This window comes from Saimiri boliviensis, chromosome 13 (assembly GCF_048565385.1).
Source record: "Saimiri boliviensis isolate mSaiBol1 chromosome 13, mSaiBol1.pri, whole genome shotgun sequence".
In the NCBI taxonomy this organism is placed as follows: domain Eukaryota; kingdom Metazoa; phylum Chordata; class Mammalia; order Primates; family Cebidae; genus Saimiri; species Saimiri boliviensis.
In genome coordinates this window covers 28,465,377-28,492,187 of record NC_133461.1, presented here as the reverse complement: position 1 = coordinate 28,492,187, position 26,811 = coordinate 28,465,377, and the positions used below count along the sequence as shown (strand labels likewise).

Here is a 26,811-nt window from a genome sequence, read left to right as displayed (position 1 = left end):
CCATTTAAGATTTTCTTGCCAAGTCTTTGCTATTGTAAACAGTGCTGCAATGAACATGTGTGCACGTGTCTTAGAACCAACCCAAATGCCCATCGATGATAGACTAGATAAAGAAAATGTGGCACATATACACCAAGGAATACTATGCAGCCTTAAAAAAGGATGAGTTCATGTCCTTTGCAGGGACATGGATGAAGCTGGAAACCATCATTCTCAGCCAACTGACACAAGAACAGAAAACAAAACACTACATGTTCACACTCATAAATGGGTGTTGAACAATGAGAACACAAGGATACAGGGAGGGGAACATCACACCGGAGCCTGTTTGGGGGTTGGGGAGCCTAGGGTAGGAATAGCAGGGTGGGGGGATTGGGGAGGGATAACATTAGAAGAAATACATAATGTAGATGATGGGGGATGGATGCAGCAAACCACTAAGACATGTGTACACCTATGTAACAAACCTGCACAATCTGCACATGTACCCCAGAACTTAAAGTATAATAATTTTTTTAAAAAGAGAATAAGGCCGGGCACGGTGGCTCAAGCCTGTAATCCCAGCACTTTGGAAGGCCGAGGCGGGTAGATCACGAGGTCAAGAGATCGAGACCATCCTGGTCAACATGGTGAAACCCCGTCTCTACTAAAAATACAAAAAACTAGCTGGGCATGGTGGCACGTGCCTGTAATCCCAGCTACTCAGGAGGCCGAGGCAGGAGAACTGCCTGAACCCAGGAGGCGGAGGTTGTGGTGAGCCAAGATCACGCCATTGCACTCTAGCCTGGGTAATGAGAGAAACTCCGTCTCAAAAAAAAAAAGAAAAAAGAAGAAAAAGAAAAAGAAGAAAAAGAAAAAGAGAAAAAGAAAAAAAAAGAGAATAAACATTAAAAAACATCAGACACACTAAAAAAAAACTCTTTTAGGTCCTGCATACCAGTGAAACTACTAACACCAGCTGATCTGAAGGACCTCAGGAGAAGCTAACTCAAAGAATGCAGTTTCCACATCCTGATGATTTCATCACCCTTCCTCCAACCTGCTCTATAGATAACAACTTGAACGTTTAAAAACAATTTCCCATTTAAGATTTCCCCTTAAGATTTTCCCATATCAGTCACACTACTAACATAGCTTGTCTGAAGGACCTCAGGAGACACTAACTCAAAGAAAGTAGTTTCCATATCCTGATGATTTCATCACCCTTCCTCCAATCAGTTCACAACACCAATTGTCTAGCCCCTTGCCCTTGTGATGCCCATTAAAACTCCAGCCCAGAACTCCTCAAGGAGATGGATTTAAGGATCTCCCATCTCCTCTGTTGGTGCCCTGTGATCATTAAACTCTTTCTCTGCTGCAAAACCTGCTGTCTTAGTGTAACTGGTCTGTTACTGTGCAGTGGGCACACGAACCTGTTGGTCTTATAACAGTATATATTTATTATATCCTAACAGAATCCAAGAGCCACTAGAAAGTGCAGTGCTCTCTAACTCAGCCTGGACAGATGACACTAATAAAGGGACAATGGGCTGCACTGTCAGTTATATTCCCTATGATGGGATGGCCTTCTCTCATCTTCATCCCATTGTAAAGGTACAGTGACAAGGACCTCACCAGGGGGCCAAGGGACAGTTTTTCCTCTGAAATATGAACGAGTCCACAAAGATCATTGCATATGTGGCTTTAGGCACTTCCCTGGACATTAAACTCATCATCTTACTTTTGACATGCATCCATATAAATAACAAAAACTGTAAGCATGCTTATAATTTGTTAATAAATGGTTTTGTGACACTGTACTGTATTATGCATATTATAAAACATGCACAAATGATATTTTAAGTTTTAAAAAGATGTAAAAAAATAAAGTTTTAATATTTTCTTCACATGCTCTAGTGAATAATCTTCCAAAAACTAGCACACCCCAGCGGTTTAAAGATGGCTGCTCTAACCAACTGATTCACTACTCCAGGCACCAGAAGATACCATCACTTCCAGCCACTTAAGGAAAGCTGCTTTCTGGCATCTACCATGTGATCAGTGGTTTCTGGCTAGTCATCTTTCAAAAACTGGCTATAAAACAAATAATTATTTGGTTCCTGCAATGTAACATATTATTTTCTGTTTAAGTTTACAGCTTCACCAAAAGGATAGTGATATCCACATTTAAACACAATTCTGGGGCTGCCTGGCCATTAACAGTGCAATATCGCTAACTGTAGAACTGAAAGCTGTTTGTTTTCCATATATACTAAGTGCATAAGCATAATGTAGTTGATGCTGTGTTTTCTCTAGACAACTTGAAATTACATTTATAAAAGTTATAATTGTTAGCCAAGCAAAAACCTATTAAAAAGTCCGAAAGAATTTCACTGAGCACATACAACTGGCCATCCTTATACTGTTCACTTGGCCCTGAAAGTAAAATCTGTTCTGAAGGCAACCTACAGAGAGAATCTTACTCAACTATGAACTCTTCCATCATTTCCTTCTTTTGGATACTGTGACATGATAAGGGATAGGACACATATGATGTGCCATTGGTACTATCACCACCATTGTGCCTGACATTCAGCAAACCCTCACTCTGTGCCAGAAATCACACCAAGCATTTTCATTTATCAACTAATTTAATTCTAACAATTTTGTTAGACATGACATTGATTCCTATCTTATAGATGCAAGCTCTGGTGGAAATTTAGGTGAACCTGAGGAACTTGCTCATGATCATATCTCTACTGTGTTTTGAAAACTTAAGGTAATCTCATTACTGTCCCTGGACACTCAACTTTCAGCCGCCTCACTTCACAGCATCTTCCTTTGCTGCAAAACTCAGGCCCACTGGCAGACTAGGTTTGTGGCTGCTCTGTCTTCTGGGATATAAATGTGAAAATACACAGCTGCAAAAGAAAGAGTGGTTAACATGGCGTGAAAGGCATTACTACGACGTAAATAGGAATGCCATTTCATCCTGCTAGGCTTCACATTCTATTAGCTTTTTTTTTTACCGAAAATTATTTTGGACACCTTGAAAAACTAAATCCTTCTCACATGTCACCATCACTATTAATTCCAAAAGAAATCCATGCAGGATGACAAGTTTGACTTTGACATCAGAAAAATGCTGTGTAACCAGAATGGTGTGTAGGAGCCTCAGGTGCCCACAGCCATGGGGGCACTGCCTGCACAGGGGTCCACACTCGGCTCTCCAACACTTAAGCCTATTTATGGCTTACAGTGGCCTGAGGAAACAAGCACACTCAGGCACGCCCTTGCTCCAATAAAGAAATGGCACACCTTAGTGAAGGAGCTTGACCCTGATAAAGCTGGGACACTAACTGGGGTCTGTGCTAGCCCACCTCACACGTGACCTCAAGTCATGACTGACTAACCCAGTGTGAGCAGGTTTTAGCAAGACTTAATACATGTGAGCACTTGACTCAATGTTTACTTCTACCAGATTAAGTCACTAGTACCTTCAGAATAAACTGCTCCATGCACATTACAGGAATCCATCCAGATTACCACTTCTGGATAAGAATGACGCAACAGACTCATCAAATCTGCAGTGCATCAAGTTAGGGAGACCCGATCTATCAGATGCAAAAATCAGAATTCAAAAAGATACATTCACAAAATAAGAGAACACAGGTACAAGGGTGCAATTTAACATGGATAGAATCCTGCTCAGCATACCAAAGGGGGAAAAAAATCAATTGAGCAAGTGCAGAGTGAAGACAACATACCTTAAGAGCAGCTTGAATTTACACTCATAGAAAGCAGATCAGGGGCTACCCCTGGGGGTGTTGAGGGAGACTTCAAGAAAAAAAAAAAAAGCTTTTGAGAGTTAAGGAAATGTTTGCTATCTTGATTGTGGTGATGGTTTCAAATTGTATGTCAAATTGTATGTTCAATTTAATGTGTGTGACTTCACTTTAAATATGTACAGTTTATTGCTAGTTATTTATATCCCATTAAAGCTATGATAAAAACAGTTCTTGAGTGTGCATGTGGGTGAGACAGGGAAAGGGATGGAAATTTAGTGGCTTACAAATTTATTGTAAGTCAACCACGTGAAACACCTGCCAAAAATAAATGCATCTGCAGGCTCCGTCAGAAATTCTGCATGAGAACACCTCATCACCTCAAATTCTGCAGCCCACATCCAGCGACCAGCAACATCAGACTTAAAAAAACCAGATGGCGTCTCAGGGTGGCCAGATAGGAGAGTTTCTGGAAAGCCATGGTCATAAGGAAGAGCAGTGGGAGCCAGGAGGCTCAGGCCAGAGTGGGGGCCAAGGACATATGACAGAAGGGGCTGCCATATAAGAAAATGGACATTATCCTGGACAGCTACACAGGAAGAGCTCAGATCCATGGGTGAAGGCAAACGGAGACTCAGCAAAGTGTTGTGTGATAGAGAGACTCCTGACAATAAAAGCTGTTAAAAATGTAACACATTTGAGAAAGTTTCCTATACTGGGAATGGTAAGGCAGCACCCACAAGACCACTTCCTAGAACACAGTACCCTGCACAACTAGTTTCCACCTGGTGACTGCAGGCTCTCTCCTTTCTGACATGCTCTGCTTCTCCAGGTAAAATAGTGAATATCAAGAAACTAAAATATCTCTCAGCTCTATGATTTCGATTTGAGATTTAACCTCACAAATCATTTTGGGTATACTGCAGATATGGAACTTGTTAATAATATTTATGACCTCTGCAGGGTCATAGAAGGCAGACAAAGGAAACTGCCTATCCTATTCTTTCCTAAATGAACAATTTAAAAGGAGATGGCAACATCCCTTTACTATCAATTTATTTTAAAATAGGGATGTCATCGTTAGCCATATTCACTGCACACTTAAATAACTTTCCCTTACTCAGAAATTTTAATATAACTAGCAATTTGAATATGATAGGTAGAATGCAAACAACAATACCATCTAAGATATTATAAAGGATCAAAACCATTTCACAAAACCTTAGTGCTGTAGCATCCCTAGGGGAGGGAGATAGGTGTACACTGTCAAGACCGTGCAGGAGGTCACAGAAAGGAGGTGGAGAGGGAAGAACAGGGACAGTTGAACAGCCCAGAGCATCCCAGGAAGGAATCTGAATGTGGAACGCTCAGGGCTTGTTCAAGAAATAAGAGACAACGCCGGAGAAGAGGTTAAAGACCGTTCCTGTGTTCAAATATCTTGAGCATTTCTCATACCTTGTCCTAATGCAACTCCGACTAACCCTGACTTGAAATTATACTGCATGGGAAAGAAAACAAAAACTTCACCCAAAATTCAGGACTGACTGAAGTCCTGGTTTCAGACTTACTATAAAATTCACCCAGTCACTACTCCCTACTCACTGACCTCCCCAGGGACTTCACCATTCACTGAACTCAGCCACAGCTCATGAATCTGTCAGCTGTAACAACTATACCCCAAAGTCTTATAGCACTTAAGAGCTTTCGAAGGTTCCTCATGACATCTCACTGGATCCGAGTTCCTCTCAGAAGCAAGGCCAATGTTCTCCTCAAAGTGCGAAGATGCCGAGAACCACAGAGGTCAGAAAGTCTACCCGTGGACACACGGCAGGTTGGCAGAGATGACGTTACCGGGGACAGACCCCCGCATACTCCTGCACAGCACACCACTTACAGGAAAAACCTGGCTCCACACTCTCATCAGCATGAAGACATTCTCTCATGGAAAACAGGAGACTCAATTAGGAAGCATTCCACATCCCCAACTTCCCCAAACCACGCGACAGCCCAGAATAACAAACCACCTTATACCGAAACTGAAGGAAGAAACCAACATTATTCTATTTAAAACGTGATCTCAAAGCAACGTGAAGATTTCGGTCACCTATGTATAATTCTTTTTGAAAGATGTATTTTCAAAGATCCAAGTTCGACAGAATCTGCAGTCTGGAGGTGATTGCAAAAGCCCTGAGACCATTCTCATGCAGCCCAGAGTGCTCCATCCCCACCGTTAGGAAGATAAAGTTGTCAATTCTATTTTTAGCTATCGTTTTGACCTCCAAAAAGGGAAACGGCATGGCTTCCTCACTCCCTTCCCTTCAGAAACATATTTTCACAATCAGGAATTTTTCTCATCGCCCTGAGGAGTCAATGTGCTCACTTTGGGCTGTCCTGGCAACAGAGGACAGCCTCTCACTCCCACTCATACCATCCGCCTTGCAACCTCTTCCCTCCTGTTTACCAAAGAGCAACACTTTTGTTTTTTTCCACTATGGACAGTCATTTCCATACTGCTTCCCTGGAAGGCCATCAAGTTCTCTACATGTATTTCACACATACGGGGACCCAAATCAAGCAAGAGACCCTCTTCCAAGAGCCCAACCAGGACCATTAACTAGAATCCCTGTCCTCATGGAGCATAGGCTCTCACCCTCATAAGCTGGAAACCCCATCTCTGGGGTGGCTCTTACTCTGACAAGGGTGCATTTCATTACTCACCAGCCCCACCCTCCACAGGCCGCCAAGCTGCACACCCCTCCTTGGAACCCCAGGCAACAGCAATCTCATCTTTCATTATTAGTCACAGCTGGCAACACAGCAGAGACAGATGGGAACGTGGGTGCTCTATCACCTTGGCTACCTGAGCAAATAAATTTGCTCCACAGCATTCCCACGCCCTTTTAGGAGGAAAAAAAAAAAAAAGGCACAGCACCAATGAAATACACAGCTCAAAAAAGCAATCAGACACAGCTAGCCAAATAAGATGGCACAGTCCCACCAACAAGGCTGAAAAACACATCAAAACTGTAAGGAAAATGATCTATCCATTCTGGTCCTCAGTGGTACCCTGGGAACCAGAATCTCCTCTGTTCTGATATGACTGTCTGGGGTCAAGTAGACAAAATTTAGAGAGGTGGTAGGGTTTCCTGGCTAAAGCAGGAGGCTCTGGGGCAAACAGATTGAGTCTAAATTCTATTGCTACCCATTAAGAGAAGTAGAACAGCTTCTTGGCTAATGCAGGAAGCACTGGCCAGTCAGATTGGGTCTGGATTCCATCTCTGCCCATTTAGGGAGGTAGTACCATTTTTCTCAGCGAATGCAGGAAACTACACAGCAAACAGGTTTGGGTCTGAATTCCATCTATACTCAGTTACTATCTTTATGACCACAGAGAACTATTCAGCATCCAAAAGTCTCTATCCTCATCTGTACTGTGGGGATAACTAATGTAAGACAGCAACTCTGAGAACTAAATGCATTCATTAGTCAATTATTCTTATTCTTGTTAAGCACCAATTACATGCCCTGGGATAAAGCATTGAAGAGAAAATACATAGAACGTAACACTGTGTCATGTAGGCTCACCCTGTATCATTCCCGCTATACACAGGTAAGTTATTTCTACAAGCTAAACTTCTCATAAGAAGCTGTTCTTATCCTTGGAAATGTACAGAATATGGAGAAGAAAAGATCATTAAGAAATAGGATGCATCAGAGAAAAATTCTTCTTTGAACATCTCTTGTATCATATTATTTCCTTACCCAAGACAATAAAATTCCTCCATCACTCTATGCATTTTCCAAAGTGTTGCACAGATTAGTCCCTTGAAATAATCTTTGAAAACAGTTTTGTGTCTAAATATGATTTGCAAACCCAGCATAATAGATCCCTATCTTGGAAACTCAGAAGGTGTATCAACATAAGGGCTCTGGGAAGCTCAGCCCTAAAGGAAGATGTTTAACTTGGTTAGTCCACAGTTTCCCAAACTCATCTGGCCACCTTTATACGCTCTGTTAATAGAACCAACTTCTTCCCCAAAGTTTGGCCCATCCTGCAAAGGTCTCCACAATCTGGCTTCACCTTGTTTCTTTCTTTTTTTTTTTTATTGCATTTTAGGTTTTGGGGTACATGTGATGAACATGCAAGATTGTTGCATAGGTACACACTTGGCAGTGTGGTTTGCTGCCTTCCGTCCCCTCACCTGTATCTGTCATTTCTCCCCATGCTATCTCTTCCCACCTCCCCACCCCCCGCCCCTCCCCCATTTCCCCCCAACGGACCCCAGTGTGTAGTGCTCCCCTCCCTGTGTCCATGTGTTCTCATTGTTCAACACCCGCCTATGAGTGAGAATATACGGTGTTTGATTTTCTGCTCTTGTGTCAGTTTGCTGAGAATGATGGTTTCCAGGTTCATCCATGTCCCTACAAAGGACGTGAACTCATCGTTTTTGATGGCTGTGTAATATTCCATGGTGTATATGTATCACATTTTCCCTATCCAGTCTATCATCGTTGGGCATTTGGGTTGTTTCTAATGTTACAGCCCAGAACTCCCTGGCAGGAGTTAAACTTGCCTAGGTACTGTCTCCTTACCATGTCTTTTTGTTTATGATAGCTTTATTAAGATCTCATTCACAGAACACACAATTCACCCACTTACAGTGTATCAGTTTATGGTTTTTAGTACATTTGCTGAGTTGTGCATCCATCAGCACAACCAATTTTTAGAACGATTCATCGCTCCTACAACCACCCCACCAAAAAACATACCCTGCAGAAATCAATCTCCATTTTGCTTCAACCTCCAGCCCTAGGCAACTATGAATCTACTTTCTGTCTGTATAGATTTGTCTATTCTGGACATTTTATAGAAATGGAATCAGACAACATGTGGTCTTTTGTATCTGGCTTCTTTGATTTAGTATGATTTCAAGGTTCATCAATGTAGTAGCATGTATCGGTTCTCTGTTCATCTTTATGGCCAGTCATATTCCATTGTATGACAGTCTTCATTTGGTTTATCCATTCGTCAGGTGATGAACATTTAAGTTGTTTTCATCTTTTGGCTATTGTGAGTAACACTGCTAAGAATATGTGTAAGTAAGTTTTTGTGTAAATATGTGTTTTCAGGCCGGCCGTGGTAGGTGGCGCCTGCGATCCCAGCACTTTGGGAGGCTGAGGCAGGTGAATCTCCTGAGGTCAGGAGTTTGAGGCAAACCTAGTCAAATTGGTGAAATCCTGTCTCTACTAAAAATACAAAAATGAGCTGGGTGTGGTGGCAAGTGCCTGTAGTTCTAGCTACTCGGGAATCGGCTGAACCTGGGAGGCGGAGGTTGCAGTAAACGAAGATCTCGCCATTACACTCCAGCCTGCGTGACAAGAGTAAACTCCGTCTCAAAACAAAAAAAAAGTTTTCATTTCTCTTGGGTGCGTACCTAAGAATGGAACTGCTGGGTCTTAGGGGAATTTTTGTTTTCGAAAAACTATTTTTGCCACAGCGCTTGCACTAATTTACAGTCCCACTAGCAGCGTGAGAATTCTAATTTCTCCACATCCTTGCCAACACCTGTTACCGTATCTTTGCCTGTGGCCATCCTGGTGGGTGTAAGGCAGTCTCTTGTGATTTTGTGATGCCTTCTGATGCCCTGCTTCCGAGGTTATGGTCCATTACTCCACTCACCTAGAGGCCGCCTTCTCACCCTGTGCATCCCACCAATTCATCCAGACCCAGCTAAAATCCTAGTTTTCTTGGGCCATCTGTGACATCAAGTCTCCAAACTCACTTTAAATGACACTGTGGGACAGTTTCTATTTATACTTCCTGCAGTTACAGGCTTCTAGGCCTACGTATGTCTTCTCTCCCCCACCAGACGGTGAGCCCCTTTAGAAGCAGGGTGAGGTCTTACATTTCCTAGTGGCCAATGCTGAGCCTATCAAATAACTGATACTTCATAAACATTTACTGATAATGATTTGATGGAGGACCTGAGGCTGGAGTTGAGGAAGGTAAAAATGAGGGAGTGGGCCTTCTGTGTCTCAGATGGGAAAGGAGGAGTAGGAAGCATAGAGTTAAGCAATGGAGGTCAGCCCCTTCCCCACAGGATTCTCATGTAGAGGACAGAATTCATGAAAATGATGTGTCACAGGATTTTAACACTCGCCTTTTCTTCGCTGTGAATCCACATTCATCCTCAAGCCCAGACTTGGTGAAGAGGACAGAGATAGGGACAGTGAACCAATCCTCTCCTCTTACTGGTATCTCCTCTAACTTTCCTCCAGCTCTAGCAGTGCTCTCCTGGAACTCTTGGGGGGTGGGAGTGGGAGGAATAAAGATCTATACTTAGCCCTCCATGCTCTCACAGAGTCTCCCCACACACTTAAAGCATCAAGAGTCCCTGTGTGAGCCACATCAAGAAAGAAAATCCAGTCCCTGGTGAACCAAGAAAAAGAATCACTGAGTCCAAGGTCACATGAGTTGTAGTCTCCAAAGACCGAAAACCATTAACTTTAGTGTCTTACACCTCTCATTTCGCCCAGCTGTTAGGAAAGCTCAAATTCAAAGTACATTGTGCTAGCCTATGGCTACTTGAACCACATAACTATTTCAATGACTACAGATGAGTCAGAAAAAGCACAACAGACAGTTGACAAGTACCATTGAATGAATGTGTTCTAGTATTCGAAACTGACAGAGAAGGCCTACACAGGAAATATAGTAGAAACTTGTCCTGCATCTAACCAATGGCTCAACAGATTCTGCTAGGGTTTGCAATGTACCTCTCAGATCAATAACAGAAACCTGAACAGCTGACAACAGAACTAATTCAAAACTACCTCTTGGCCAGATGTGGCAGCTCACGCCTGTAATCCCAGCACTTTGGGAGGCTGAGGCAGGTGAATTACCTGAGGTCAGGAGTTTGAGACCAGCCTGGCCAACATGGTGAAACCCTGTCTCTACTAAAAATACAAATATTAGCCAAGTGTGGTAGTAAGCACCTATAATCCTAGTTACTGGAGAGGCTGAGGCAGGAGAATCGCCTGAACCTGGAGGCCGGAGGTTACAGTGAGCCGAGATCGCGCTACTTCATTCCAGCCTGGGTGAAAGAGTGAAACTCTATCTCAAAAAAAAGCAAAAAACAAAATAGCTCTTCCCTGTGGCCACATGTGCTGGTCTTCCTATTTCAAATGCATGTTCATGAGCAAAAATTGTACAAGAACTTCAGCAAAATTATTTGGCTACACCCTGGGACCCAGTGGGTAAAACAAGTATAAACCTTAAATCCTTAAAGAAAACCCTTAAGGAAGCAATCCCAGTTCAGCCTTAACATCCCAACTCTCTACTGTCAAATTCATTACCCTCGGGCAAGACAGTATTACCACTATCACCCCTAACTCCCACACATCTCCTTCCCCATAATGAGTGCAAAGGTCCCAAGCAAGTGAAATAACCCAAGTGTAGGGTAACCACGGACCCAGCTTCAGGCATGGCAGGGAAGAAAAGAGGAATCTTGTCAAAAGGTCTGCAGGGTGGATAAAGCTAGAAGATTCCACAGGGTGGAGGGCTAGAAGATTCTCAAACCTACAGGGGTCCACAAGCAGCTTTGATGAAGAATAGAAGCTTCTGACACACCTAAGTGCAATGGCTAAGGGAATGGGATGAAAGCAATCAAATGTGAAGGCCAGCCATGACAGGACACGTCTTAGCTGTCAGAGCTGTCGGCATGGTACAACATGGTGAGAACCAAACACCCATCTTCTCTTTCAGAACCTAAAGAAACCATCTTCTAAAGGAGGACAGAGTCTCGCTGTTCTCACATGAAGTGCATGTAGGCTGAGCTGAATAGATTTTTCCAAAGCACAGAATCTGTTGAGTCCCCAGGTCTCCCTCCTCTGTGCCATACCCATGGCCTCCAACAGAAAGTCATGCACAGCTGCACACTGTGCAACACACTAATGCTCATTCTTCTCTCCACACAATCTTCTCTGGAACCACACACCACTAGGTAGGAGGTGCACACCAGTGAGTTGTCTAAGCTAAGGGACTCCTGGTTGAGCCCTGATAGCTGATTAATATAGTGTATGGTCTTTCTTTTGGCATGAGAGAAAAGTCAAAGATTGCAATAATTTTAGCTCCACACTTAGGAGAAATAAAACAGTTACAGACCATCCTGTGTATTCGATTTTTCAGCTCTTCAATCAGTGCTTATTTTGAATACATCACTGTGTATTATAATGAAGCATACCTTTTTATATACTGATCTCTACAGCCAGCAATAAAGCACTATAAATCTGCAAAGAAGCCATAAAACAGTCTTCCCTCGTGGAAACTTTCACTGGGATGAAAATGATATCCTGAAATCCACTGAAGCGCAGACCACCTAGAATGGGGTTCTCCTCCCCGTAAAATCACTAACGCCTTTTACTAAATTAATCTAAACAGCTTTACTTCTCCAAAAAGACTTTGCTTTGCATGTTGCCAGCTCCATAAGATGTTCTCTAGAGGCGACAAGAAAATTTGGCTCAATGAATCTATCATTTTAGCATTAACTGAGACCTGCATTTCCCCCAAAACATTGATAAAGCTATCTTTCCCTACTTTACGCTGAAGTTACAGCCCATCACCCAACCCATTTTCTGATGAAACAGATCTGCTGTTTTTCAGAGTGAAAAGAATAACAGCAATAAGGAGGAGATATACTTAAATGTCTAAACAGAGCTCCACTTCCAGGCTAAAAACCCCACACTGCTATGCACAGCTGCCAATTCGAAACTTCAATTGCTGCCCCCAAGTGCTTGGCATCTCAAGAAGTTGTCAAGGAGGCCTGGTTTCTTCAAAAGGGAGTCTTCAGTGAGACTATTGTAGATCAGGCTGGGGTAAGTGAATGAAGAGTTATCAGATGAATTATATGATACCATGAAGGGAGGAAAGGGGCCAAAAGGAAGTCAAAGAGAGATGAAATGCAAGGGATTTATTCCATTGCTCAAAAATAATAATAAAATAAAATAAGTTTAAAGAGTCAGTGCTCTCCAAGTCTGGGTTCAAGTTCACTGGAATAAGATAAAGACATGAGGAAATTAAGAAAAGAACTTGGAGGCCGGGCGCAGTGGCTTACACCTGTAATCCCAGCACTTTGGGAGGCCGAGGCGGGTGGATCACGAGGTCAAGAGATCGAGACCATCCTGGTCAACAAGGTGAAACCCCGTCTCTACTAAAAATACAAAAATTAGCTGGGCGTGGTGGCGCGTGCCTGTAGTCCCAGCTACCCGGGAGGCTGAGGCAGGAGAATTGCCTGAACCCAGGAGGCGGAGGTTGCGGTGAGCCAAGATCGCGCCATTGCACTCCAGCCTGGGTAACAAGAGCAAAACTCTGTCTCAAAACATAAAAAATAAATAAAATAAATAAAATAAATAAGAAAAGAACTTGGGCTGCTTTATTTCCAAGATGTTTCCTCAATCCCAGTCTCATTACCTCACGGTGAGTGTCAGTTGCAGAGGAAGGTAAAAACTACCCTTCTGCCCGCTGACTACTCAGGAGGACTTCTGGGCTTAGGACAGTCTCACCTGGCCATCTGCTTGTAGGCTTCTTCTGCCACAGCAAAGATGTGGGGGTCCATGTCTCCCATATTTTGGCCACTGTAGGCATAGATGACATCTTGTCCATAGATTGGCAACTGTTCATAAGGATTAATGGCAACAAGCACGATACCTGCAAACAGATGAGATGGTCAGAGTCAGATAGCACAGCAGCCACCTCACACCAGCTCAAGGCACCCACCCATTCATACACACACCAAAAATCAATGAATGAGAGGGCAACAGAACCTGTCTTAACCATCGATCCGCTCAATCAAGGCTCATCTGTGTGCTTCAGGTCTCCAAATACCTTACAGCCTGGAATAAACATGCGCGCAAACACACACACACACACAAATACTAAAAAAAACTGAGTTCATGAAATAGACATGTGCAAGGTGTTCCAGGATCAGAGAGAAGAGGATATATTTAATCCTACCTGTATATATTAGAGAGACTTAAAAATCCATCTCAAAACTAAAATCTGGGAAAGAGATTATACATTTTCTTATTTGTACATTAGTTATCTTCACTAAAATACAAATAACATGTGGATGGTGACTACAATGTACGTATCTTAAGATCTAACCTCAGCTCAGCCAATTACTACATGATTGTTGGCAATTAACTTCTCAGTACCTCAGTTTCCTCAACTATTATATAAAATGGAGATAAAAACTGCATTGATCTGGGACATCCTAAGGAAAAATGATGAACTTAGCAAGGAAAAAAGCCAGGCACAGTGGCTCATGCTTGTAATCCAAGCACTTTGGAATGCTGAGGCAGGAAGATCACTTGAGGCCAGGAGTTCAAGACCAGACTGGTTAATACAGTGAGACCTCCTCTCTACAAAAAACTAATTAGTTGGGCATGGTGGCATGGGCCTGTAGTCCCAGCCACTCAAGGAGGCTAAGATGAGAGGATCCTTTGAGCCCAGGAGTTTAAGGCTGTAGTGAGCTATGATGGCGTTACTGTACTCCAGCCTGGGTGACAGTTTTTGGTTAAAAGAACAAAAAGAGAACACTTAAGACCAGTGCCTTGTATGGTAAGCACTGTGTGTTTGCTATTTTTCCTATTATACTTTAATTTCCGTGGTACATGTGCAGAACCTGCAGGATTGTTACATAGGTATACACATGCCATGGTTGTTTGCTGCATCCATCACCCCATCATCTCCATTAGATATTTCTCCTAGTGCTATCCCTCCCCTGGCCCCTCCACCACCACCCTGCTTTCCTTCCCTAGCCCCCCACTCCCTGACAGGCCCCAGTGTGTGATGTTCCCCTCCCTGTGTCCATGTGTTCTCATTGTTCAACTCCTACTTATGAGTGAGAACATTAAGTGTTTGGTTTTCTGTTCTTGTGTCAGTTGGCTGAGAATGATGGTTTCCAGCTTCATCCATGTCCCTGCAAAGGACATGAACTCATCCTTTTTTATGGCTGCATAGTATTCCATGGTGTATATGTGCCACATTTTCTTTATCCAGTCTATCACTGATGGGCGTTTGGGTTCCAAGTATTTGCTATTGTGAACAGAGCCACAATAGACATATGTGTACCTGTGTCTTTATAACAGAATGATTTATAATCCTTTGGGTATATATCCAGTAACAGGATTGCTGGGTCAAATGTTATTTTTTTATTATACCACATCTCATCTTTTTTTCCCTTACATCTTGTGTCCCCTAAAGAACGCATTGCAATGATTGAGTCAGTAAATCTGTGTTGACTGAGCAATCAGGAAATATTATAAGGTTCAGATAATCTTTGATGGATGGGTGAGGCAGTTTGATATTGGAGCTTGCAGAAAGAAACAAGTGTGAATTTGATCTTTCAGACAAAACAGAAACATGCCCTTTTCTTTCCCATAAGATCACATTCTAGATGTCAGAAGACCCACTGGTACAAAACCCAGAAACTTTTCCAATCACTTGGGAAGGAGAAGGCAATGAAAAGGCAGCTGCTAAGATGGAAGTCTCCTACATCGTGCTCCATTCTGGCGTTTGAAAAGAGACGCTGGGAACGTGCAGTGTAATAAACCAGATTATTCCACGTAAAGGGGAAAGGTCCAGGGGAGAAAAAAGACACTCAAGTCCTCTTGATAGAAGTTTGCCTGAAAAGACCAAAATATAAGGCCAAGAACCCTGATAAATTCCACTAATGTGGCTAATCACTTGGAGAATCCTCTTAGCAACAGCCTCACATGTTCTGCTAGTTAATGGAGTTCTGTAAGATTCTAAACCATGTAGCACGCAATTCAAATTTCCATACCATACCCTGAGGTCATGCGTTTTCTTTAAACATCCTGGCCTCTCCAGAGCAGAATCTAGTGCTTCCTGGGTGACTGAGACTTCTATGCCACTCAGTCACTCTCAACAGCTTGAACTGGAGGAGTCAAGATGCATTTGGATAAATATCTACAGACACCAGAACATCTTAGAGGGGATTCCTTTAAAAACAGAAGCTGATGGTCCCTTATCTTTTTCTCCTAAAATGGGAGTCAAATTTTAAAAGTCTTCTTATTGAAATAAACATCTTATTAAAGGCTCTGATAATTGACAGTTTGTTTCAAATAAAACTCCCACCAGCAGTTGGAATGAAGGAGCTTTTGGGAAACTACAGCTCTCAAGCACTGAAATCAACCTGCTATTTATAGCTCCTGAAATCTGGAAGAAAAGCTCACTCTAGCGTAGTAGCTAAACTACCAATTCCAAACCAAAGTGGAATATAAAAGTGAAAAATCCCCTGAGGGCCTGAGGTGTCACTTATGACAATGAGCAAGACCAGAGGGGACACGCCAGGTGTTTCCTCCCAGGACAAGACCACAAAGGAGCCTGGCAGCTGAATCCCTGACCAAATCCTCAATTTGCCTCTCAAACAATGGTTCATAGGGTTCTATTTTTGCTATGCCACTTAGCAATACTCTTTTAAAAAGAAAGAGAGATCAGAATTTGAGATACAGGAAAGGAGAAGTTTTAAGAAAATCAAAGATAATTTCAGGATTTTTTTAAGTATGTTAATGAATTTTGCTAATTTGACAAATACTCATCAGGTGTTATGTCTGTACAAACTGAGGCAAGTGAGAAGGTCACAGAAAAGCAGGCTTTTGAAGCAGAAAACAAAACAAGGGATTGGTGCCGAGAGCAGGCACCCAGCTCAGGCACGGTGCTGTACTTACTGCTCTCCCAGGACTCCCGGGACTAAGCTAAGCCAGTCGTACCACATGGTGTGACCCATTTCTTCCCTGGTTGATCCGTGATTAACACCAATCATCCCACAGAGACTGGGGCAGCCTAATTAAGCCACATTCACTGATTGCAAACCTTTCGAGGGTCTCAGAGGAGAGGGACTTACAAATGAGAGAGTGAATTGAGGGCTCCTAAGCATTAGAGTTGGGCAAGTCTATAGCTGGTAAGCACTTCCTAACACATGCAGCCAACAGATGCCCCCCACTTACCACAGTAAGTGTAGATATGGTTGGACTCCAGGAAACGGACCTTCAAATTATGCAAAACCGCAGGTTCGTGAAGATAGCTAAGGGCAGTCAGGTCATTTTCTCCCACCAAGATATCTGGATTCCGTAAGAAGGGCAGCTGGTTGTGCTGTACGTCAATTGGGTATTCCAGAATCTAAAGACAACCAAGTAGCAGGCACAAAAAGGCGGTTATGAAGCGTTAGGTCTGTATTCAGCGTTTTGTCTTCTTAGCTGGAATCACCATCTTAACATGATAGTAAATGATGAAGATAAAGAATGCTTTAAAGAAAGACAAGCTGAACAAAATACCTGTGTTCCCATGAGAGACCAGCCCAGGTGGAAAATTTGCTGATAACATGACCCCAGGATATGAAGGTAGATGACTGAAACACACAGCTCAGAAAACAACCAGTTTTAAGAGAGTTTTCTTAAAAGAGAGAGAGAGAGAGAGAGAGAGAAAGAGAGAGAGAAAGAGAGAGAGAGAGTTTTCTATTGCTTAAGGGAAAATAATAAGTCTTTAATTTCACTTGCAATTGGAGTGCTGTTATTTCTTCCATCTAGAAAAACTTCCTTGATTGGCCCCATTTATTGCTCGTGCTTCACACACTCTCCACCGTTAACCAACACCCTCCACTTTTATTTGGATCGCCTTGTATCTGATGAACTGCCCTCTGTAGGCAGACTCAAGTTGAACCATTTGTGCATTTTTTTTTTTTTTTTTGAGACGGAGTTTCACTCTTGTTACCCAGGCTGGAGTGCAATGGCGCGATCTCGGCTCACCGCAACCTCCGCCTCCTGGGTTCAAGCAATTCTCCTGGCTCAGCCTCCCAAGTAGCTGGGACTACAGGCACGCGCCACCATGCCCAGCTAATTTTTGTATTTTTAGTAGAGACGGGGTTTCACCATGTTGGCCAGGATGGTCTCGATCTCTTGACCTCGTGATCCTCCCGCCTCGGCCTCCCAAAGTGCTAGGATTACAGACATGAGCCACTGCGCCTGGCCTTGTGCATATATTTCTCCCCAACCTAACTGTAAGCTCTTCTAAAGCAGTAATTGTGCTTTCATCAAAAGTATATTAGGAGTCTGAGATGTATGTGCATAATCAGGGCATAGGATTCTACATTTTAAGGTCAAATAGGTCAAATCTCAGATGCGAGGTGTTACCCTTGTATTCTTAGCACCTGGACAACATTAAGTACTCAAAAACGTTCACTGGATACATTTGTAACTCTCAGTGCATGTATGTACACATGTACATCTGCATACATAATTTATAAGAAGGTAATGGGGATGTTGTTAAACAAACAGGAGAAAATTGGCTGCTGCTCACCCTGTTTTATCTGAGTGCTAAGATTCTTATGGTATTCTTAAAAATCTTCTGGGACACTTAAAAAACTTTCCTGAGCCCAACTTACTCATCAGGAAATCTGAGGCAGGGTTCAGGAACCTGAAATTTAAAATACATTCCCCAGTAATTCTGATACAGGTGGCTTCTAGATCATATTTTAAGAATTTGTTTTACATAAACCTTTTAGGAAATTCTATGGACAAAGACTCAACTTACTGGGGTAACAGTCAATTTTTAATATAATATAAATATCAGTGTTCCTCCCACCCCATTTTAAGAGGGACTTGGTTATCAAATTTTAAGGCATATTAATAAACCCAGCAATGAAAGTGCTAAAATAGGCAAATAAATGAAGTGTAGTAGATTCAGAAATAAACACAAGCACATAGAGAAAATCTGTTTGTGATAATGTTAAAATGCAAATAAAAGGTTAAAAGAAACTTTTCAAGTAGTATTGTTAAGTAAATTACCTAGCCACTTAGGGAAAGAAAATTGGGCCAGTGTTCTTATTCTATCTTACCAAAGTAAGTTTAGGTAGAACAAACCTAAGAAACCAAAAAGAAAAAAAAATCAATTTTAAAACTGGGTAAATATTTGTATAAGTTTTGGAAGGAAGCAGTTTTGAAGAATGATGCAAAAGCCAAACCATTTAGGAAAATATTCACAAATTTGACTATAATTTAAAACTTTAAACCTATCATAAAACACACCATTTGCAAAGTTAAATGGGAAAAGGGAAAGGGGACAGGGATTCTACATTATACGATGAAATTCCTAATCTTAATATACAAAAAGTTATAAGAAATCCAAAAGAAAACCAACACCCCAACAGAAAATTGTACCTAGAATATATATCACAAAATAACACATGAACAGATGAAAATCTATTCAACTTAATCAGTAACCAAAGAGATGCGAGTAAAAATTATCAGCACTCTTATCAGACTGACAAAGCCCTAAAAAGGAAGAGGGTGAACAAACTGGTCCACCACTTGCAGGGGCAGACTGGTTTACCCTCTCTAGAGAGCAGCAGGCAACACCTAACTCAGAATTTTTCATCAATGAACTCTTCTTCCTTGGTCTCATGAAATGATTTCACAAGTGAGCAAAGATATGAACAGTGAAAGAAAAACCTATATGGACAGTCAGGCAGCTACCCACACCATTCTTCTGAATTAAAAAAAGAAGTTTGCTATAAGAATGAAGTTTGTAAGAGGATTCCCTTTATTTAAAACTATATTAAAGCCTAGACTGATGTTTGTGCAAAATATCATTGGTTATCTCTGTTAATGGGATTTCCTTTGTCCAGTTTCCTGTTTTTCCTTTTTATATTAATGAAGGCTCTTTTTGTGAAAAGGTCTTTTATTTAAACTTTGTCCATACAGGAAACTAGTAAACAATTAACTATCATGTAGACAACGTAGAAAAATTTCCGAAAGGTGGGAACAAGGGGAAGTGGAGAATGTCCAAGGGCTGATTTTTATTTCATTCTAGAGTTGGCAGCCTCTTCCATCCACTGTTAGTGATATCACCAGGATTCTAATCAGACCTCCTTCCCTACAAATCATCCCAAAGGCACCTTGGTGGAGAAGTCCGCGGACCTGAGGGAACACAGCTGCCCTCCTCTCCTGGGCTCTGCACCCAGCTCAGGAGGCAGCACAGGGACCATCAGTTGCAGGGCCACAGAGCTCATCTTGCCCAGCCACTTCTCTTTCAGATTAGAAAGCCGGGACTTGAACCCAACGGCTTCAACTCCTGAGGCAGAAATGCTGGCCTCCTCTCAATTCTCAGATGAATCTCTTTGACTCTCCCCTGAAGAATATAAACTAGTATAACCACTATGGAAAACAGTGTGTAGATTCCTTAAAGAACTAAAAGCAGAACTACCATTTGATCCAGCAATCCCACTACTGTGTATCTCCCCAGAGGAAAGGAAGTCATTATATGAAAAAGATACTTGCTCACACACGTTTATAGCAGCACAACTCCCAAATGCAAAAATGTGAAATCAACCCAAATGACTATCAATCAATGAGTGGATAAAGAAATTGTGGTATGTGTGTGTATAATGGAATACTACTCAGCCATAAAAAGGAATGAATTAATGGCATTAGCAGCAACCCAAATTGGACTGGAGATTATTCTAAGTAACTCAGGAATGGAAAACCAAACATCGTACCTTCTCACTCATAAGTGGGAGCGAAGCTACGAGGATGCAAAGGAATAAAAATGATAGAATGGACTCTGGGGACTCAGAGGGAAAAGGGTGAGGAATAAGAGACTGCAAATTGGGTTCAGTGTATACTGAGAAATGGGTGTATCAAAATCTCACAATTCACCACTAAAGAACGTATTCATCTAACCAAATACCTCCTGTTCCCCCAAAACTTATGGAAATAAAAAATTAAAAGAAAAAGACTCTCCCCAAAGCATGTTGATGCAAACACATATGCCGTTTTGTCAAAACTATTGACAAACCAGGTGGTATTGGTTTCAGTAAAACCGATAAGGAGTAAAAATGTCCAGAGCAGCAAAAAAGGGGTGGGGGAGGGGGTGCTGCAAGCTCAGCAGCCAAAGCTGTGGATTCTTGGGCGTGTGGACATCCAGAGGGAAGGCAGAAGTGAGAGACAGATTTTTTCGTATAACAGGAATTTGATTCTAATACTGCTGCTGGTATCTGGCATTTACAGCTAATATAGTTTTATTTGACATCTATTATGACCGTGATCGGGGGCCATGAACTTTCCAGCACAAAAGATTCCACCCACTTCATAATAACTGAACCTTTAGTGGTGAAAAGGAGGCTAAATGTTAACACTTATCACAAAATTAATGCTTAGTTACCACTCAGGGTTGCCCTTGGCTCCTTTCTGCAACTAGGAGCCAGGAATCAGGAACAGATAGAGATTCCCAGTTGGTCCATGCCTGACAAGAAGGACTAGACCAGTGAGAGTGGCAGGAGGCCTAGAGAAGGAACTGGTCTACCCCTGAGCTCCCCAGTAGGGTAGCCCCTACCCCCACGTTGCTATTTCAGTGAAATTAATACAATTAAATTTAACTGAAACCTCAGTTTCTCAGTCACACTAGCCATTGTTAATACAAAGTGATTGAGGCAGGTCTCAATCAACAGAGGTTTGTTTAGCCAAGGCTGAGGATGCAGCCAGGGAAAAATGCCATGCAGGAACATCTGCAGCCTATGCTTTGTCCAAGAGGGTTTGGGAACTTCAGTATTTAAAGGGAAGAGAGCAAGCAGGAGGGGAAAAAGGAGGGATAGGGAGGGTGGGCAGTGAGACAAATGGTTACATTCTTGTGAGGCTCTGATTAGCCTCAGTAAATCCATATTTTACACGTGAAAAGAGGGAGAAGATGAAAAAGTTCATTGTGCATTTATCTCAGGGCAGGCAGAGGGATGATTTCTGGTCTTGTCCTTGTCCTGTACCTGTGAAGATAAGCTAGTAACTGACATTGTCATGTGAGAGTCAACAGAACTCAGTTTTGTAGGCCTAGTTTATAGGAGTGATATGTACCCTGGAAGATTTAGGGACTCAAGAAATTTCCTTGTAAGCAATTTGTGAGGGAAGCCACCTGGGGAGATAATGTGGTCTTCTATCATTGTGGGAACAAGGCTTACAGATGAAGCTGTGACACAGAGTTACAAAATTATAGCTGTTTGGAAAGCAGTATTATGTGACTCATTTCCAAAGCTTAACTTTCCCTTTGGCACAGTGAGTTTGAGGTACTGAGAGGTTCTTTTTGAGACAGAGTCTTGCTCTATTGCCCAGGGTGGAGTGCAGTGGTGTGATCTTGACTCACTACAACCTTTGCCTCCTGAGCTCAAACAATCCTCCTGCCTCAACCTCCCGAGTACCTGGGACTACAGGCATGCACAACCACACCTGGCTAATTTTTGTATTTTGGTAGAGACAGGGTTTCACCATGTTGCCCAGGCTGGTCTTGAACTCCTGAGCTCAGGTGATCCCCTCGCCTCAGCCTCCTGAAGTGCTAAGATTACAGGTGTGAGCCACCACGATCCAGGCCTCCAAGAGTTTATTTTCTTTCACGTAATATTTTAAGGGTCCAGTAACTACATGACTAATGACTGTCACGTTAGACAAGTGAGATACAGAACACTGTGCCTCAGCCAATGTTCTATTGGAAGTGCTGGCCTAGACTGTTCTAAGCTCTATGGGCCTTCAATTCTATACTACTTAGTAGGTGCTCAAAAAATACTAGTTGAGTGAATGACTAATTCATTGATAACTTCTCTCATACCTCAATCTATGTCTGTGTTACATAGTACAACAGCAAGATGGTATAATCATAAAAATATCTTTGAATGACAACTCCCAAAGGTTTGGAACTAATAATCATCATACAGCGGACAAAAGAGAAGAAAGAATTGGTTTTATTATCTACCCATGGAACCAGAAGATCTAGAAAAAAAGATATGCTAGTAAAAACAGGGTTACCAGCTGGCAAGCAGTTGGTGTTGACCCAGAGTTAGAAGCAGCACCAAACAGGAGTTAACCCCCCTGTGTTCAAGTCCTGGTTCATAAAATAAAGCAGCGGCTCTCAAACCTCTCTGCACACTGGAATCCCCCAGAGAGCTTTTAAGAAAGGTAACCTACATCCCATCCCAACCCAAGATTTTGATTTAATTACTATGGCTGAAACCTAAGCTTTGCCTGCCCCCCAGGGATTTCTAATGCACAAAGTTGAGAAAAACTGAACCCAAATTCTGTAAGGCCTTGAGCCCATCACTTGACTTCCAGGAGCCTCAGTTTTCCTAATTGTAAGATGGGAAGCCTAGTTTCAGCAATCTTCAAGGGTCCTTCCAACTTCATTAGTTGAAGGTTTTTAACTGAGGTCCATGGATGCAGGGGTTTTTTCATTTGTGAAATTATAACAGCTATCCTGTAAGAAAAACAAAGTTAAGAAAACTGTATCCCCAGGTAAGAGGAGACCTCAAAGCTTAAGTCCACTTACCCTCACTACAGTAGCAAGCCTATAGCTCTAGGTTCATTTAATATGGAGTAAAAGGTTATTTTATGATATGTCCTAGACAAGCATAAAAAACACAAACATTTAATGACTGTTCTGCTGTGTCTCATTCTCTAACAGTTCTGTGTTTAAGTTTTATCTTCGTCTTCTTCAGTCCCCAGAAAGCTTATCCTCCTTAAAGAGAACCTTCTTATTCTTCCTCTTGCACCACAAAGCACAACACAGGCACTCAATTACTTAAAAAATAAAATACTCTGATTTATGTAACCTTCCCAATTAGGAAAAGTCAGTTAAGTCATGAGGAAGTAACCAATTAACCCTGAAACTTCAGTGGCTTAATACCACAAAGGTTCATTTCTCATTTATGCTAGATGCTCAAGGCTGGCTGGTACTGAGGCTCTCTCTATAAGGTCATGCTGACACCAACATGCTGCCTGACAGTCACCAGGCAGAGGAAGAGAAGAGCACAGCAAACTCCTGTGGGTTCTTCTCTGCTTCCATCTGAAGTAATAGACATCAGTTCTACCTAGAGACCACTGACAAAAGTAATCACAGGATCCCACCGAACTGCAAGGGGGCTAGGAACCATGTCATCTCTGCCACCCTAAGTGTTCCTGCTTTAAGAAGTCAGCAAGAAACTCAGAGCTAGTATCCAAAAGGGTTTTAAAAAGAGTGTGGACCAGTCGTGGTGGCTCATGCCTGTAATTCCAGCACTTTAGGAGGCAGAGGTTGGTGGATCACCTGAGCTCAGGAGTTCGAGACCAGCCTGGCTAATATGGTGAAATTCCCTCTCTACTTAAAATACAAAAATTAGCTAGGCGTATTAGTTTACACTTGTAATCCCAGCTACTAGGGAGGCTGAGGCACAAGAATCTCTTGAACCCGGGAGGCAGAGGTTGCAGTGAGCCGAGACTGCACCACTGCACCCCAGCCTGGGTGACAAAGCAAACAAGACCCCATCTCAAAAAAAAAAAAAAAAGAGTGTAAAGTTGGGGGAATCAGAGATTCAGATAAGAGGGTAGGTGGACTAGCATGAAATATCCCACCATGGCCACCAGTGTTTTTCATGTTCTAAACCCTATATTGTATACTTTCATCATAAGTTGGACAGAAAGCTCACAAAAGTATAGATACGTTATTTTTACTGCTGTATAACTAGACCCTGGCACATCATTGCTCAATAATAATTATTTTTAATGAAAGATGAATGAACAGTGATGCTAATAATTAAAAGAAGAAAAGTAGTCCATAAATGAAAAGCTGCTGATAAACTGCTTGGTCAACAATAATTAAGAAGTGTGAATTATAAACAAGATTACAGCAGCATAAAAACATGGAGTCAAAGTTAATCTTTTGACTTTAATTTATTACACTGCTTACACATTCTGTTAGAATCATGGAGCCCCAGTTTAACTCCTAATTGGTGTATTCCAGCAATGAACAGACCACACCACTTTCCTTATGGGCTTAAACCTGAGTTTCTCAGCCTTGTCACTGTTAACCCCTGGGGCTGGACAGTTCTCTGCGTGGGGGTGCCACCTTATGCATTACAGAGCACCGAGAAGCATCCCACTAGATGCTAGTAGCAAACCCTTTTCATGACAGTTTGACAACCAAAAATGTGCCCAGACATTGCCAAGTGTTGGGGGCAGGGATGCCAATTGCTGTCCCACTCATCTCTAATCTGAAGCAGCTGGGCAAAGCATCCTAACCTGGGGGGAGGGGAGAATTAGCAGGAAAAGTAGATCAAGGACAATAAATTAGGAAGAGCTTCAAGAGTATTCATCTGCAGATGGATGGTAGTGATGGTGGCACAACAATGTGAATATACTAATGCCACTGAACTGTACACGTAAACATGGTGAAAATGTTGAATCGTTACGTGTATCTTACCACAATTTTTTTTACACTTTGAATCTTTAGACAAGATCACTAATTATGGTTGTAGCAATATTACCAGTAGATAATAATATGCAATATTATACTTTGTTAAAACATTTTGTATATGTACAATATAACCATGATAACTGAGCAACTGAAAGCAAGGCAAAGATAAAAAGAAAAATTATTAGGAGACCCATAAACCAGTATTATGATAAATAAGAACTAAAATGGCCAGCTAAAAGAAGTACTAATCAAGTTCTACCTCTAATAAGAAGCTTTGCTGGTTCCAGAAGGGTATCCTCAGACACTGTTCGCTCTCTGGTTTCGCCAGATGTGTGCACAGCAGGGACTTAAGCTGCACTGAGTTGACAAGAGCTCTGCATTCTCAAGGTGGATGAGTCTGAGTGCACCAGTGTGCAAGGACAATAGTCCTAGTGGTTCTGTGAGACTCCAGCTTCTTGACAGAAGGAAGCAAGTTTGATACGTCCTTGTAATAATGTCTAGATATGTTCAGTACCATCCTTAGACCTGAGCAAGAGGGACCTCTTCCCTGGCCCTGTGTTGCAGAGGGCTTTAAATATCACAAAATATAAACTTAGTAAAGAACACATGGTGTGCCTCTGTCCTTGGGATCAACGTTCATTGCTATCGCAGCATGACCTGCAGGGCTCACCACCACTCTGGTGACTAACACCTTCAGACCCCAGAGAAATGCTTCTCCACACCTTGTCCTGTGTTCTTGAAATAAGACAACAGTGCCCAGTTGCCTTGAAGGTTCATGGGTTGTAACATTGCCAGTACTGGAGAAATGGTGCTTTGGAGTATGGGGAAGAATCAGGCAGCAAAGATGCTTAGGTAAAAGGAAAGAAAAACTCATTATCCTTCCTTTCAGATAGCACATACAAAAGATTCTTGCATAATGGATTATCATTTTCTAGTTGGGCCGAGGGTTCAAGTCCTTGCTTCTCCACATGCCCTTGCCATGGTTCCAGGGGTGCTAAGTTTTTGCAACCCCTGCAATATGACAGAGGAGGAACGCTTTGCAATACTGAACAATTCATATTACTCTTACGTGTTTACACGTATCTGCAGGTGTATGCCCAGACCGAGAGAGCGATTCTGTGTATTGGCAGCTGGATAGACGCTGAATAGAACTGCAACTATCTTTATTTTTAAAATATCAAATGTTTCAAAAAATTCAAATTAAAAATATGAGATTTAAATGACTTGATAAAATATACTTTATTTAAACAGATGGAGGGTTACGTTCTCTTGCCCTGGCCCTCCAAATGTTAGGGTGGGCTTGGAAATACTGAGACAGTACAGTGTGTTACTCTTTGAAAAGCTCACATGTTCCTGCCTTCCTCTCACTCATGCTAAGTCAGGGCCTTGCCCAGAGGGAGTACTCATCGTCAAGGTGGATAATAGACACTAGATACAAACTCAGTTGGAAAATTAAATTTTAAATCATGGAAACAAGGAGAGTTTTCCCTGCCACTAGAGGGCAGGAGTCAAACAGTCAGAAAGGAAGGCTGGGCCAGGAGAGAAGGCCTGGCCTGCACAGAGCTCTGCTCCAGGCAGAGCACGCAGAAGCCACCTCATCACCAAGGTCTGCATCCCCTGAAAGCCTGATCCACTCTAAAAATAGTCTGGTGCTCAGAGTTGGCACACCTAGATACCTTGTACCCATTATGGCTTTGGGGAGAAAAAGGTCTGAGATGCTATTCCCCCAGGACATTTACCATCTTACTGACTTCAATATGAAAC

General features: G+C 42.2%; 1 protein-coding gene across 3 annotated transcripts in view; it reads right to left on the bottom strand.

Annotated features, from left to right (window-relative positions):
• The window catches only part of MYO5B (myosin VB), a 386,934-nt gene that overhangs the window by 211,655 nt on the left and 148,468 nt on the right, over positions 1–26,811 (bottom strand). For all 3 annotated transcript variants that reach the window (XM_003926074.4, XM_010336832.3, XM_074383485.1), the window contains exons 3-4: positions 16,794–16,965; positions 13,326–13,470 (exon numbers count right to left, since the gene is read on the bottom strand). In XM_003926074.4, coding sequence (XP_003926123.3) covers positions 13,326–13,470; positions 16,794–16,965 — 317 coding nt within the window. The remainder of the gene's footprint in view (positions 1–13,325; positions 13,471–16,793; positions 16,966–26,811) is intronic.